This window comes from Cucurbita moschata, unplaced genomic scaffold, assembly GCF_002738365.1.
Source record: "Cucurbita moschata cultivar Rifu unplaced genomic scaffold, Cmos_1.0 Cmo_Scf00018, whole genome shotgun sequence".
NCBI lineage: Eukaryota > Viridiplantae > Streptophyta > Magnoliopsida > Cucurbitales > Cucurbitaceae > Cucurbita > Cucurbita moschata.
This window is the reverse complement of record NW_019268534.1, coordinates 1,335,185-1,347,484: the sequence shown is the minus strand read 5'-3', so window position 1 is coordinate 1,347,484 and position 12,300 is coordinate 1,335,185. Positions and strand designations below refer to the sequence as shown.

Here is a 12,300-nt window from a genome sequence, read left to right as displayed (position 1 = left end):
TCTCTCTCTCTCTCACTTTTGAATTAAATCTGTTTGGGTTGGGATATATATACAAATTTAGTTAAATTACAAAAAGTACTTTTATTAACGTTTAGTTTACTTTCGTACTATAAATATTTTTAATTTTTTTTATTGAAATTGAGATTTACAAACATTTTTAAATACTAATTTAGATCTTAACTCACTACAACAATTAATAATTTAATAATCGTTTATTAAAAATAAAAGAATATGGGTAATTTTGTGTCGGTGGATTTTTTTTTTTTTTTTTTTATAATTTAGACTAAATTTATAATTTAAGTATGTTTATGAAAAATAAAATTAAAGAAAAAGAGAGGTTTTATTTTATAATAATAAAAAGGAAAAATATTGGAATCTTTTGTGTTTTGTTCTGACACGCTTGTACAAAACACAGAGCCCTAGAAATGAATGAAAGGCACGCACTTATAGGTTTGGATGACTCCAACTTTCTAATATTATATTTTTGGAATAAGATAACTCAACCAACCACCAGCCCTCCTTCCAAGTATGACGTATAACAAATATTGTCCACTTTACATTGACGGTGCAATATACTAGTTGGAGTAGGACTCGACCTTCTTCATAGTAGACACGTTTTAACGACGACACATAATGAGTTAAAACAAATAATATCTACTAGCAATAAATTTGAGCTGCTGTTATAGAATGAGCTCAAATACTTGATTGGATTGGATAGTTGGAGTCAATGTGAAATTTCATTTCAAAACCAATCACTAAATAAAACTTTTAAGAGTCCGCTAGCAAATATTGTCTTTTTGAGCTCTCCGTTCTCTACTTTTTCTCATAAACGCATCTACTAGTGAGAGGTTTCCACACCCTTATAAAGAATGTTTCCTTCTCCTCAACTGATGTGGGATCTCACAATGCTACTGCCAAAAAAACCCTTAACAACTATAGGATGCTCAAGACTCAAAAACTTTTTCAAACACTTAAAATATCAGTTCAAACGAAGCTTACATTATCATGAATTAGACTCGTCTACTCTAGGTTCTCTGACTTTTGGTAATGGTACCAAATCAAGTTAAAACCATCAGTAATGTGGGGGAGCAGCAGAATTTAACAAGACTACGTAATTGTGGAGAGTAGTTTAGTTTCATGTGATGAAGCAAACGACGTGCTTGCTTATGACTCACTAGAAGGTATGGTATGAATAAATAAACAAATACAGGATGAAGATTGCTTGCTTGTCCTCTTCTCTTTCAACTGCACCCACCACCCTTCTACTTTAATATTCCCTCAATTATTGACATTTGATGCTGATGGATTTCAATCCCACTAAATTCCAAGACAATTGCTCTAAATTATTACATAAATTTAAGCTAATTATTACATACCTGCCACCCTTCAAATTGGTGTCCCTCCGGCTGCTGCTGAGCTTCATGTGCACCTCCTGAAGACATATAACAAACAAATTTCAACTCATCTATCATCAAAATTCAATTTCCATTGATAAAAAAGGGAACCCTTAATCGATCCAGGGCCAGTTTTCTTCCATGAGAAAGAGAGGCCGACGACAATTGGGGCTATTTTGGCCATTGCCCATGTTCTTCAACAAAATAATTGAGGGGACCAGCTTACCTTACCTTCCTAATTTCCTATTACTGATATGGCTTTGACCAAGAAAACTGCGGCTAATGCACGTCAAGTTTCTCTTGCAGAATAAACTAGAACATTATCACAATAATCTAAGAACTAAAAGCCTCTGTTAAACCAAAAAAGTTGAATAAAGAACTAATTTTACATGAAACGGGCTACTGTTGCTGCTGATGTGATACTCATCCTTGTTTAAGCTTCCTATCATTTCTTGTTCTCTTTCGGAAGTCCCGCTTCTCTGTCGAGTACTGTTTCTTAGTCAACAGATTGCTCATTGCAGTTTTAACAGCTTCGGCAGCTGCCAAGAACACTTTTTCGTCGAATGTCACTCCTCCCTGCAATTTTTCAAGCAGCTTCTCTCCCCCGGGTATTGCATCATCTTCCAGTATGGATAACTCGTTCTCAGTGAAATTCGGATTGTCCTTGTTGAAACCACTGATGACCTTGACACGGGCCAGAGAAGCGTGCCCCAAATTGTGCAAACCGGAGACACCGGTTACCATCCATAGGTATCGAGTCGAGAAACTGGATGATAGGCTAGTTGGGATGAATGTCTCCTCACTTGTAGAAACCACCTGAAATATCAATAACAAATGAATTATAGCTTGAAACAAGAAGATAAATACACTCAGATGCTCACAAACAGAAGTTTATAAAACATTAATCTGGAGAACCCAGTCACAATAACCATTGAGATTGCTCCAGTTGCCATGAGTCATTACCTTGACTACAGATAGAGTATGATTTGACAGGTCACAGTTCAGCAAAATTATTCCATGCAAGCTACAAAGAAAAATGATAACGTAAATTAGGTAAAAAAATTCGATGGTAAGATTCCACCAAATAAGAGAAAAGAGCATAGATGGGAAAATTGCCTTTGAATCGCCACTGCAACAAGGGCACCATCGGTAATCGTGCAGATACTTGTGACAGCTGAATGGCAGCCCTCTCTTTCTTTAGACTCAAGGAGTTCTACCTTCAGTAAGTTAGTGAGAGAAATCAAATTGTGAACCAGGAGATCAAGATCCATACCACAAAAGGGAAGGATGCACAGTTTACTTAACTCTTCTACTTACAGAAGAGAGAGACTTGAACAATCCAAAGATATTTTACATAAATCTTAATATGGGATACAATAAACTCTTGTCTAAGTTAACAAGTATCTTGTCCTAGCTTTAGTGTTCATTAATCAGGGTAATAATTCCGAGAGAGCTTAGTATTATTCAATGTAGAGTTCATCAGTTTCATTTTTTGAAAACTATCGACTGAAAGTTTTAGAGGTCCAAAATAAGCTCAGAACAGCGATAACACCTTATCTCCAACCTCGCAAGTGGCAAGGAGTGATCCAGATAGAATATCCCATAAACGTACCTGAAAAGGCCACAAAATATGATTGTGTTTCACATATTGCACCAAAAGCAAACTAGGAGTTCATATGAGACTGTCTTACAGTTGAATCGCCGCTTCCAGAGATGAGAAATCCATGTGGGCATTCCAGCTTCGAAATGAAGGCTATGCAGGATACGAAACTAGAAAAGACACATGGAATAAATATATGAATCAAAATCGAAGGAAATACCGCTTAAAAATGCCACCACTACTGACCATCCACCTATATCTTGTCATATATTAGATATAGATCATGGAAACTCACTCCGTATGGCCAAGACAAAAACTTTGAATCTCATGAGCTTCATTCACAGGTTTTGTGGGGAACGTGGTAACCTTCAACAAAAGCAACACCGTTTTAAAAAACATGAATTTCTATGAGTTACACTCATAACAAATGAGGAGAGAATGACTACCCGAATTTTAAAATCACGGTCTGCACTAACTAAGAACCGCCCATCCAATGAGAATTCCTGCGATCATAAAGATATTAGTTGTGTTAATTAACTGCATGAAAACAGTAGAAACAGAAGAACAGCAGAAACATTTCCCACCATTATAAATATCTTATAGCATTATATGAATCAACCTCATCCAACATTAGTTCTTTTGGCTTTTGAATAGAAAAGAAAATTTCATGAGGAATATAAGTACAAAAATATCTGTTCCAAAACAAAATAGATAGGCAATCATGACAAACAAACTAAATGCATAAGCAAACCTCCGGATCCCCAAAAAATCAATTATACAAAATCCTCCCGTTATGCTCAAACATATGTATCAAAGAGAATCCAAAGCCCTGGTTCTCCACATAGAAGTCACTCGACGTTCAAATGTAAAATTTCAGAGTAACTTGAAAACAATCCCCACCCCCAATGTTGGCCATGAATCTTTATATAAGGAAGCTAATTATAAATCAAGAAAGGGCGATGTGTTCCTTTGAAGCCACTTTGCAGAAAACGCAATAATGTGAAAGAAAAGGATGGCTAAGAGAGAATGCTTACTAAGCTAGTGATTATACTGCAATAATGTGAAAGCAATGACACTGCCTTCTTGTTGACCAGAGGTTGATTTCCGTCAACCCCTCCATCAAGATCCACAACCCAGATAACCCCAAACTTGTCAGCAAAACAAACATGCATACCATTAGGGCTAATGGCAGCTGCACTCACTCGTTTTTCAGAACCCCTGTCAGGAGAATTATGAAAACTTCAGTGTACACAAAGAAAACCAATCAAGAAAGCATGCAGCTGGTTACAATTTTTCCTGATAATCCGGAAGCTACTATACGTATTATAACCACAAAAAGTAACCAAATTTGCGCAATATTTAAGCCACTGGTTTGCGTGTACCAACTCATAAAGCAAATATGCACGTGAAAACGCCTAAATACATCAATCAGTTCACAAATCCATGGCCAACGAACATCCTCGAAATAAATCACCTAGAAAAAAGGACAGGAGAAAAAGAACAATAAAACTTACACATTATAAATACAGCGCCAAGACTCAGTCGACCAAATCTTAACAGTCTTATCATCACCAGCAGATACAAAGAGCTGCCCATTCGAACCGTAACAAATCGTTCTAATGGAGTCTTTATGATATGATCCCCCAGATTCATCAATCAAAGAAACCGGACAATTACCTCTGCAGTTAACTCAAAACAATCCATCAACATACGAGCAAGCAATTCAACAGGGCTACAAAGGTGAGTACAGATGGGATTTGAATTTTAAACAAATTAGTACAAAGAGAGTGACTATAATCGTATTGTAACATCAATCCAAGTTTATAGAAGATAAAAATTAATGGAGCCGAAAAAACTCACACGAGGTCGAATACACGTAGGTCGGACCCAACGGCGACGGCAACAGATTTCTCGGCTGGATGAACTGCAATTAAGGCCGGAGCAATCTCAACATCTTTGTTAGTATCTCCTTCTTCTACCGGCGTTTCTTCCATTCTTCCGGTGAACTGAAACTAAGAAGATTAGGGCGTTTAGGAAAATTTTAGGGTTCTCGTGAGAAAATTGGCGGAAAATTGCTGTATTTCAAACAACAAAATTACGAAAATACCCTCGCATTACACCTCAAATTTATCCCCACGAATGCACGATCTTCCATTCTCTCTCCAAAAATCATTTATCTGATTAGTTTTCATTTGAAAAACCATTTAAAAAGTATTTAATAATTTTTTTTTTGTTTATTTTTCAAATATTTGTCTCATATTTTTTTAATTGTTTATTTTTCAAATTTAACTTTTATTTAGATTTTTTCTTTTACTTTAGCAACTGAGTAGAAGCATCAAATTGAGGATAGTTCATGTGTTACATATTCTCTGACTAAAAAATAGTGATCAACTTAAGAATAGTTCATATGTTCAAATTAGCATTTAAATCCTATATTCTCCACACCGTGCACCCAAGAACAGTCCCAGAGCATCGGCTCATAGGAGCAGCACAATACCAACTTGGCTTCTCATTCCTCACCTTAAGAACATGGACGTCAGATAGTTTTACAAGGTCACCATCGAAGCGTTCGGGGCGAACTACGCCTCCAATTACATACAATTCACCTCTAAACCCGACTATTGCCATACCGATCCTTTGGACAAACTGAGACGCGGAAACAACAGCCTGCGCGTCTCGTTCCTCCTGCTTGAAGACAAGTCCTTGGCTCATGGTGTAGAGTGAACCTCCAACCACAGCCTTGTGGCCGGGAAGCCAGCCGTAATCCTCAACTCTCCATTTCAGCTCCAAACTGTCAAAAACTTGCACCGTGGAGACCCCCCCGTACATAACGTGCATTTTTCCTCCAATCATCAAGCCAATGCAGGTTGAATCATGGGTGTGAAGTAGATCAGGTAATGGAATCCAAACATCCTTCTCGTTGTCATACATTTCTGCCTGAGAAGTTGATTTTGATAAGCTGGTGAAGCCACCTGCTACTACAATTTTCCCATCCACAACACAGCAGGCAAACGTATAACGTGGCACGAGCATTGGTGCTCGCATGGACCATGTTCGAGTTACAGGGTCAAACGACCAGACCTCGTTGGTTGAAGAGTTGTCCTCACGGTCACCGGTCACTGGATCAACAGCATCACCACGGCCACCGAGAACAAACAGCTTTTGAGAAGTGGAGACAACGCCAAAATTCGCAAGGTGCGTTATTTTAGATGGAAGTTCAGGGAGGGTCATCCAAAGGTTCTGAAGAGGGTCATAAAGCTGCCATGTATTATTTGGATCATAAGAACACACACATAGTAAATCCTCGGACGAACCAACTTCCTGTCGAGCTCTAAACAGTTCGGTGCTACGAATAGCTGCTTTCCAAGAGCGAGAAACGAGTTCCAACTTGGGGTGGAGATAATATGGAACAAAAGCAAGACATCTTATGGAAATTGCATCAGGTAGTCCTTCAATCAAACCAGACATGATCTTTCTTTCGTATTCGTTAGTCTTTACTCAGAAGGCAAGCTTGCTGAAACATCAAGAAATATATAAACTAAGATCGTAGTTAAAAACATTAGATGGTTGACACTAAATCACAACCTTCCTCTAGTTTTAAAACATTGAAGAAGGAATGAAGGAGCTTAGATTATATACGATAATAATAAGAACTGAGGGATCGTCTGTGATTGTACAAAACTTAGAAAGAAACTAAATGGATTAGGAGAACTTAGAAAGAAACTAAATGGATTAGGAGCACATCAAATAGTACAAAACATTCTTTATAAGGGTGTAGAAACCTATTCCTAGAAGACGCGTTTCAAAAACTTTGAGGGGAGCCCGAAAGGGAAAGCCCAAATAGGACAATAATTACCAGCGGTGGAGTTGAGCGGTTACAAATGGTATTAGAGCCAGATATCGGGCAAGTGTGCCCGCGAGGACGATGAGCCTCGAAGGGGGTGCTAACAAGGCGGTGTGCCAGTAAGGACACTGGACCCAAAGGGGGTGGATTGGGAGTCCCACATCGATTAGAGAAGGGAACGAGTACCAACGAGGACGATGGGACCGCAAGAGGGGTGGATTGTGAGATCACACATTGGTTGGAAAAGAGAACGAAACATTTTTTATAAGGGTGTGGAAACCTCTCCCTAGCATACGCATTTTAAAAACTTTGAGGGGGAGCTCGAAAGAGAAAACCGAAATAATACAATATCTACTAGCGGTGAGCTTGACTGTTAGACAAAGTGATTCTGTGTCTCAAGTTAGTACGGAAACAAATTTCCCAAATAGCAAAACTTAATTTGTATCTCAGAAAGAGTATCAAAGATTATATAAATGAAAGCCTCCGTTCCCCAAATCAACTCTGGGAACGTAGCCAACAAAACTATAAGCACATTTACACAGAGCACAATCCCTTTCTTGAACCTGGGTATATGTTCATTATATGACAGTCAATTCAGGCAAATTCCAGTATATTTCAATATCAAACACAAGAACTAACGAAAGCCGCACAATCCATTCAAAGCTCAAATGAGTATTTCATACGATTAAAGGTAAACATGCATTAAAAAATGGTTCAACAGCTCTAAATTTGGTCAAGGATAGAGAAGCAGAGCAATTTCGATTTCACCTGGGAACAAATCCAAGCAATATGAAACGAATCTGGAGTCCAACGAGCTCGAGCTCTTTCAGAGAGATTGATACCTGAAATGGTGAGACTAGTTGCAGTATATCCACCCCCCGCGCGCGCCGAGAATGTGAGGCCATGGTTGTTCACTTTAGATATTTATTACGCTTAATATAATAATAATAATAATAATTCTCCCTATTTTCTATTTACTTTTCTTACATTTTCCTCTCGTTGCAGAAGCAGTTTATTTATTTATTTGTTTTTTTTTTCTCTCTAAACCCTATTTAACTCACGGCTGGACCTCCACTCCCGCCCTAACGCCGTCTCCGACGGACGCTTCGCTCTCAGCTATTGAACTATCATCCTTCCGGCGAAGTCGCTGCTGCTCCTCCCTTTCACAGTCTCTCGCCTCTCCGAGCAAACGGAGATACTGAAGTTACTTATCTCTGTTTTTCTTTTTTCCTGAAAAGCACAGTGGTTCAGCCCCTGGCCTGTCCCGTTGGTGATATCGTACCGCCGCACATTTTCAGATTTTCAGGTTTTGATTTATTATTATTTTTTTTATATATATTTTTTGTATTTTGTTTGTTGGGTTAACATAAAACTAAGAGTGTATGCATCAAAGATTAGGAAAAAAAAATCCCGTAAATAAAAAGGATAAAAACATACTGTTCTGATCTTATATGAAGAAGAGGAAGTTTAGGATGAACAAAGGAAAAAAGAAAACTCAGCTGTATTTTGATTGGCTATAAATTTTTTGAAATATTGAGATTATTATTATTATCAGTTAAAAAAAAAAATAGCACAAGAACAAGCAAAATAGAAAACTCATCTTGAGTTTGAATTTGATTGAATGGTGTTGAGTTTGCTTGAATATAGAAAAAATATGTTGATGCAGATGAACTTTGATTAGGCGTATGTTCGAATTTTGAATCCTGGGCTTTCTTTGTCTATTGCTTGTGATATTGCCTCATGTTTTCTTCGGAAGAACATTTGTCTGAGTCATTCACTTGTGTTGACAGTGAAGGCCATTTGCACAAAGCCCTCGTCTTCTGAATCTTAAGGATGGTGAAGAGGAGCAAAAGTAAGTGGGTTCTATTTATAATTTTGGAAGCCAACACATTTTATTTTGTGCTCTGCAGCATCCGGGACACACTTGGTTTTCTTCTCTAAAATGTGTTGTTTCTTGTAGAGAGTAAAAGCAAGAGAGTAACGTTAAAGAAGAAGTACAAGATCATTAGGAAGGTGAAGGAGCATCACAAGAAGAAGGCGAAGGAAGCCAAGAAGCTAAGCTTCAAGGGTAAGAGCAAAGTTGAGAAGGACCCAGGTATTCCCAATGATTGGCCCTTCAAGGAACAGGAGCTCAAAACTCTTGAAGCTCGTCGTGCCCGTGCTCTTGATGAGATGGAACAAAAGAAAGCTGCTCGGAAGGAGAGGGTATTAAATTTTGATACTTTCTATCATGGACGTTTTTAGATTTTGTATGCATGTATATATTTATGTGCCGGTGAATGCATGTATACATGCATTTTGTTACTCCATTCATATTACATCGTTGTGTGGCGATTTACTTGTAATTTGACTGTTTAATCTTGTTCAGGCTCAAAAGAGGAAGTTGGGATTGCTAGATGATGATAATATGCCTTCTGCAGATCGAAGTTTAGTAGAGATAAGGAATGTAGACAAATCTGTAGGGTCTGCCCGGAATCGTGGTAGGCTGTTTTCTATGAAGATTTTTGGATAAAAAATGGAGTAAACAAGTTGTGATACTCATGTCCATTGTCTTGCGTTGTGTTTCTGACTATAAATTTGCAGATAACTCAGACAGGGTTTCTACAAGGAATTGGTCAAAGTTATTGAGGCATCAGATGTTATTTTAGAAGTTTTGGATGCACGTGATCCCCTTGGCACCCGTTGTATTGATATGGAGAAGATGGTGATGAAAGCGGGTCCTGATAAGCATCTTGTACTACTTCTGAACAAAATTGGTAAATTTTTCCCCTTGTGTCAAAATTCAACTGACTAATGAAGATGGATATAAACATAGAAAATAGATCTCATACGACACGGTTATCGCATACATTTTTTTCAAAACTGATTTCAATGTTTTTCTTTAAAATTTCAATATTTGTTCCTAATATATGTGAATTTGCATTTCATGTTTGACTTGATGTGTCGAAAACCAGTGAAGGATGTAAGACTAAGTTTTGTGTAAAATGACTGCTTTTTTGTCACTTATAAGTTAAACTGGGTTAAGTATTCGTGCTTACTAGTTTTAACTTGCTCTTAATCAGATGAACTTAGTGACAAGCTATTAGATATCCTCTTAAAGCCGTGGATGGATTAGTCATGTGATGCCTAATAAGCTGTGTATTTATCTTCATCTGTAGCAGTTATAATTTTAATGCGTATTTATATATATTTTTTGTATCAGATCTTGTTCCTCGAGAGGCGGTGGAGAAGTGGCTTAATTATATGAGAGAAGAATTGCCTGCCGTTGCCTTCAAGTGTAGCACGCAAGAACAAAGGTGCAACTTAGGTTGGAAATCTTCAAAGACATCCAAAACGAAAACGAGCAATTTGTTGCAGAGAAGTGACTGTCTTGGAGCTGACACTAGTTAAATTGTTGAAGAATTATTCAAGAAGTTATGAGGTATTTCTACCGTTTCAACTTTCAAGAATTGAACATTCTGTTTTGTTTTATTTGGCGTTGCTTTTTGTGAATTTGAAAGCTTGATATGTTTGATCATCCCACTCTGATTTTGATGATTATTTTTGGATGTATTTGCACTGATTTGTTATATCCTTCCTCCATGGATTAGTTTTCTAGCATATATATTTGTTGTTGTTAAAGTTTCTCTGATCAATGACTGGAAATTTCCTTCACAATTTTGGTTAATCGATGTGGTCCATTGTGTATTTGAATTTGGCAGATTAAAAAATCAATTACTGTGGGTGTTATTGGCTTGCCTAATGTTGGCAAAAGCAGTCTTATCAATAGTCTGAAGAGATCCCATGTTGTCAACGTTGGTGCTACGCCAGGATTAACTAGATCGATGCAAGAGGTCCATTTGGACAAGAATGTCAAATTGTTGGATTGCCCTGGTGTTGTAATGGTAAGGTCTAAGGAAAATGAGCCATCTATAGCTTTGCGGAATTGCAAAAGAATAGAGAAGTTGGAAGATCCCGTTGCTCCTGGTAAATTGATTTGCCATGTTTTTAACTCTCTTTTTCTTGTGGTCCTCGAGTTTTGTATTCCAAAGCTTATTTGCTACTTTTGGATATTTTAGTTAAGGAGATCTTGAAGCTTTGCCCATCCAAAACCTTGGTAACTCTGTATAAGCTTTCAAGCTTCGATACGGTCGACGATTTTCTGCAGAAGATAGCGGTTATTCGAGGCAAACTTAAGAAGGGGGGAATTGTGGATGTTGAAGCTGCTGCTAGAATTGTTCTACATGACTGGAACGAAGGTATTTCTGTTTTAAGAAAAAAAGTCTAAACTTTCTATTGATAAATAAAAAGTGCAAAACTAGTTGCCTGCTTGCATTATTGAATCGAAGTCATCAAACAAAACAAAAGAAAATGTTCCTTTTCTCTCTGTGATAAGAAATTAGATTTGTTGTTTAGTTTAGGACAGAAGAAAATGGCTGCTTCCATACAAAGCATAAATAAGTTTTCCCGGTGGCGGGCTCTTAGTAAGCTGCTTGCTTGATGTCATAGGCAAAATTCCATATTACACAATGCCCCCAGTTAGGAGTCAGGTAGAACCTTCAGAGGCAAGGATCGTCACAGAGCTTGGGAAAGAGTTCAACATTGACGAGGTTTATGGTGGCGAATCTTCATTCATTGGAAGCCTCAAATCCGTCGATGATTTCAGTTCTGTTGAAGTTCCCCCAAGTTGTCCACTGAATTTGGATGAGAATATTATGCAAGAGCCAAAGGTTCGAGATTTGCATCTTGTTCAAAGATCCGTCTTCTTATAGCCTGATGATTTTCTGTTATTTACATGTGGGGTTTAGGATTAGGACTTTATATGTTATCATTTTGCAATGTAGAATGGAAATGATCAACCATCTACACAAGACGACGAAGTTCTGGAGAATGCATCGGACAATAGCGACGACGAGTCAATGGAGCAGGAAGAAGACGATGACGAGGGCAAAACGAATGGACAAGATGCAACTAGCAGGCAAAACGAGAAGCTGTATTCAGCAGAAGGTATTCTGAATACAAAAATGAGGAGAGCAGAGAAGAAGAGGAGAAAAAAAGCAAACAATAATTGTAAATCATCAATGTCTACAGACGCTATGGAAGATATGATTATGACTTTAAAGTGGATTTCAAAAAGAATTAATCAATCTCCTAACAGAAAAACAACAATCATTGGTTGCCATGGAAATCAAAGCTATGAACATGGGTGTAAATTCATAGTTTTGTGTTATGATCTTGATTCGAAGTTCAGTTTTTCATAGATTTTTCGCCCTCTTAGATTTATCTTAGGAAATTTTGGCCTTTGATTCACCTGAACGAGATATAGAACCTTGGAATCAAATTATAGAATCTCATTTTTTGGCTTTGGCTGGCTCTTCCCTTCCTATTTCTTGTGTTGATTTGAAATTATAGTGAAAGGCATGAACAACCAAATATTATTAGAAACTTGGTGAGGACAAACGTGGAGAGTTGTGCAGATGCCA

The 12,300-nt window shown here is 37.7% G+C and overlaps 3 protein-coding genes across 5 annotated transcripts; 1 reads left to right on the top strand and 2 right to left on the bottom strand.

Annotated features, from left to right (window-relative positions):
- Positions 1-1,066: 1,066 nt before the first annotated feature.
- On the bottom strand, positions 1,067-5,090 carry LOC111456486 (tRNA (guanine-N(7)-)-methyltransferase non-catalytic subunit wdr4). 2 transcript variants are annotated; one of them, XM_023098361.1, is made up of 11 exons: positions 4,855-5,090; positions 4,509-4,673; positions 4,029-4,212; positions 3,441-3,497; positions 3,290-3,360; positions 3,086-3,164; positions 2,947-3,006; positions 2,511-2,611; positions 2,358-2,418; positions 1,784-2,210; positions 1,067-1,432 (listed from the first exon to the last, which is right to left on the bottom strand). In XM_023098361.1, exons 1-10 carry the CDS (start codon positions 4,986-4,988, stop codon positions 1,818-1,820), a joined length of 1,305 nt encoding a protein of 434 aa, XP_022954129.1. In that variant the 5' UTR covers positions 4,989-5,090; the 3' UTR covers positions 1,067-1,432; positions 1,784-1,817. The 2 variants fall into 2 exon arrangements, with proteins under 2 accessions (XP_022954129.1, XP_022954128.1); XM_023098360.1 differs by lacking the exon at positions 1,067-1,432 and having other exon boundaries at positions 1,467-2,210.
- A 260-nt stretch (positions 5,091-5,350) lies between these two features.
- Positions 5,351-7,780, bottom strand: LOC111456033 (F-box/kelch-repeat protein SKIP30-like). 2 transcript variants are annotated; one of them, XM_023097733.1, is made up of 2 exons: positions 7,681-7,780; positions 5,351-6,508 (listed from the first exon to the last, which is right to left on the bottom strand). In XM_023097733.1, the coding sequence occupies exon 2, from the start codon at positions 6,460-6,462 to the stop codon at positions 5,425-5,427; it is 1,038 nt and encodes a 345-aa protein (XP_022953501.1). In that variant the 5' UTR covers positions 6,463-6,508; positions 7,681-7,780; the 3' UTR covers positions 5,351-5,424. The 2 variants fall into 2 exon arrangements, with proteins under 2 accessions (XP_022953501.1, XP_022953500.1); XM_023097732.1 differs by having other exon boundaries at positions 7,607-7,768.
- A 49-nt stretch (positions 7,781-7,829) lies between these two features.
- Positions 7,830-12,183, top strand: LOC111456030 (guanine nucleotide-binding protein-like NSN1). The gene is given in 13 exon segments (XM_023097730.1): positions 7,830-8,144; positions 8,629-8,690; positions 8,799-9,043; positions 9,207-9,318; positions 9,422-9,433; positions 9,436-9,594; positions 10,041-10,221; positions 10,223-10,259; positions 10,540-10,804; positions 10,897-11,076; positions 11,327-11,547; positions 11,662-11,920; positions 11,923-12,183. Coding segments are annotated over 12 exon segments (1,728 nt in total). The 5' UTR covers positions 7,830-8,144; positions 8,629-8,671; the 3' UTR covers positions 11,961-12,183.
- The last annotated feature ends 117 nt before the right edge of the window (positions 12,184-12,300 follow it).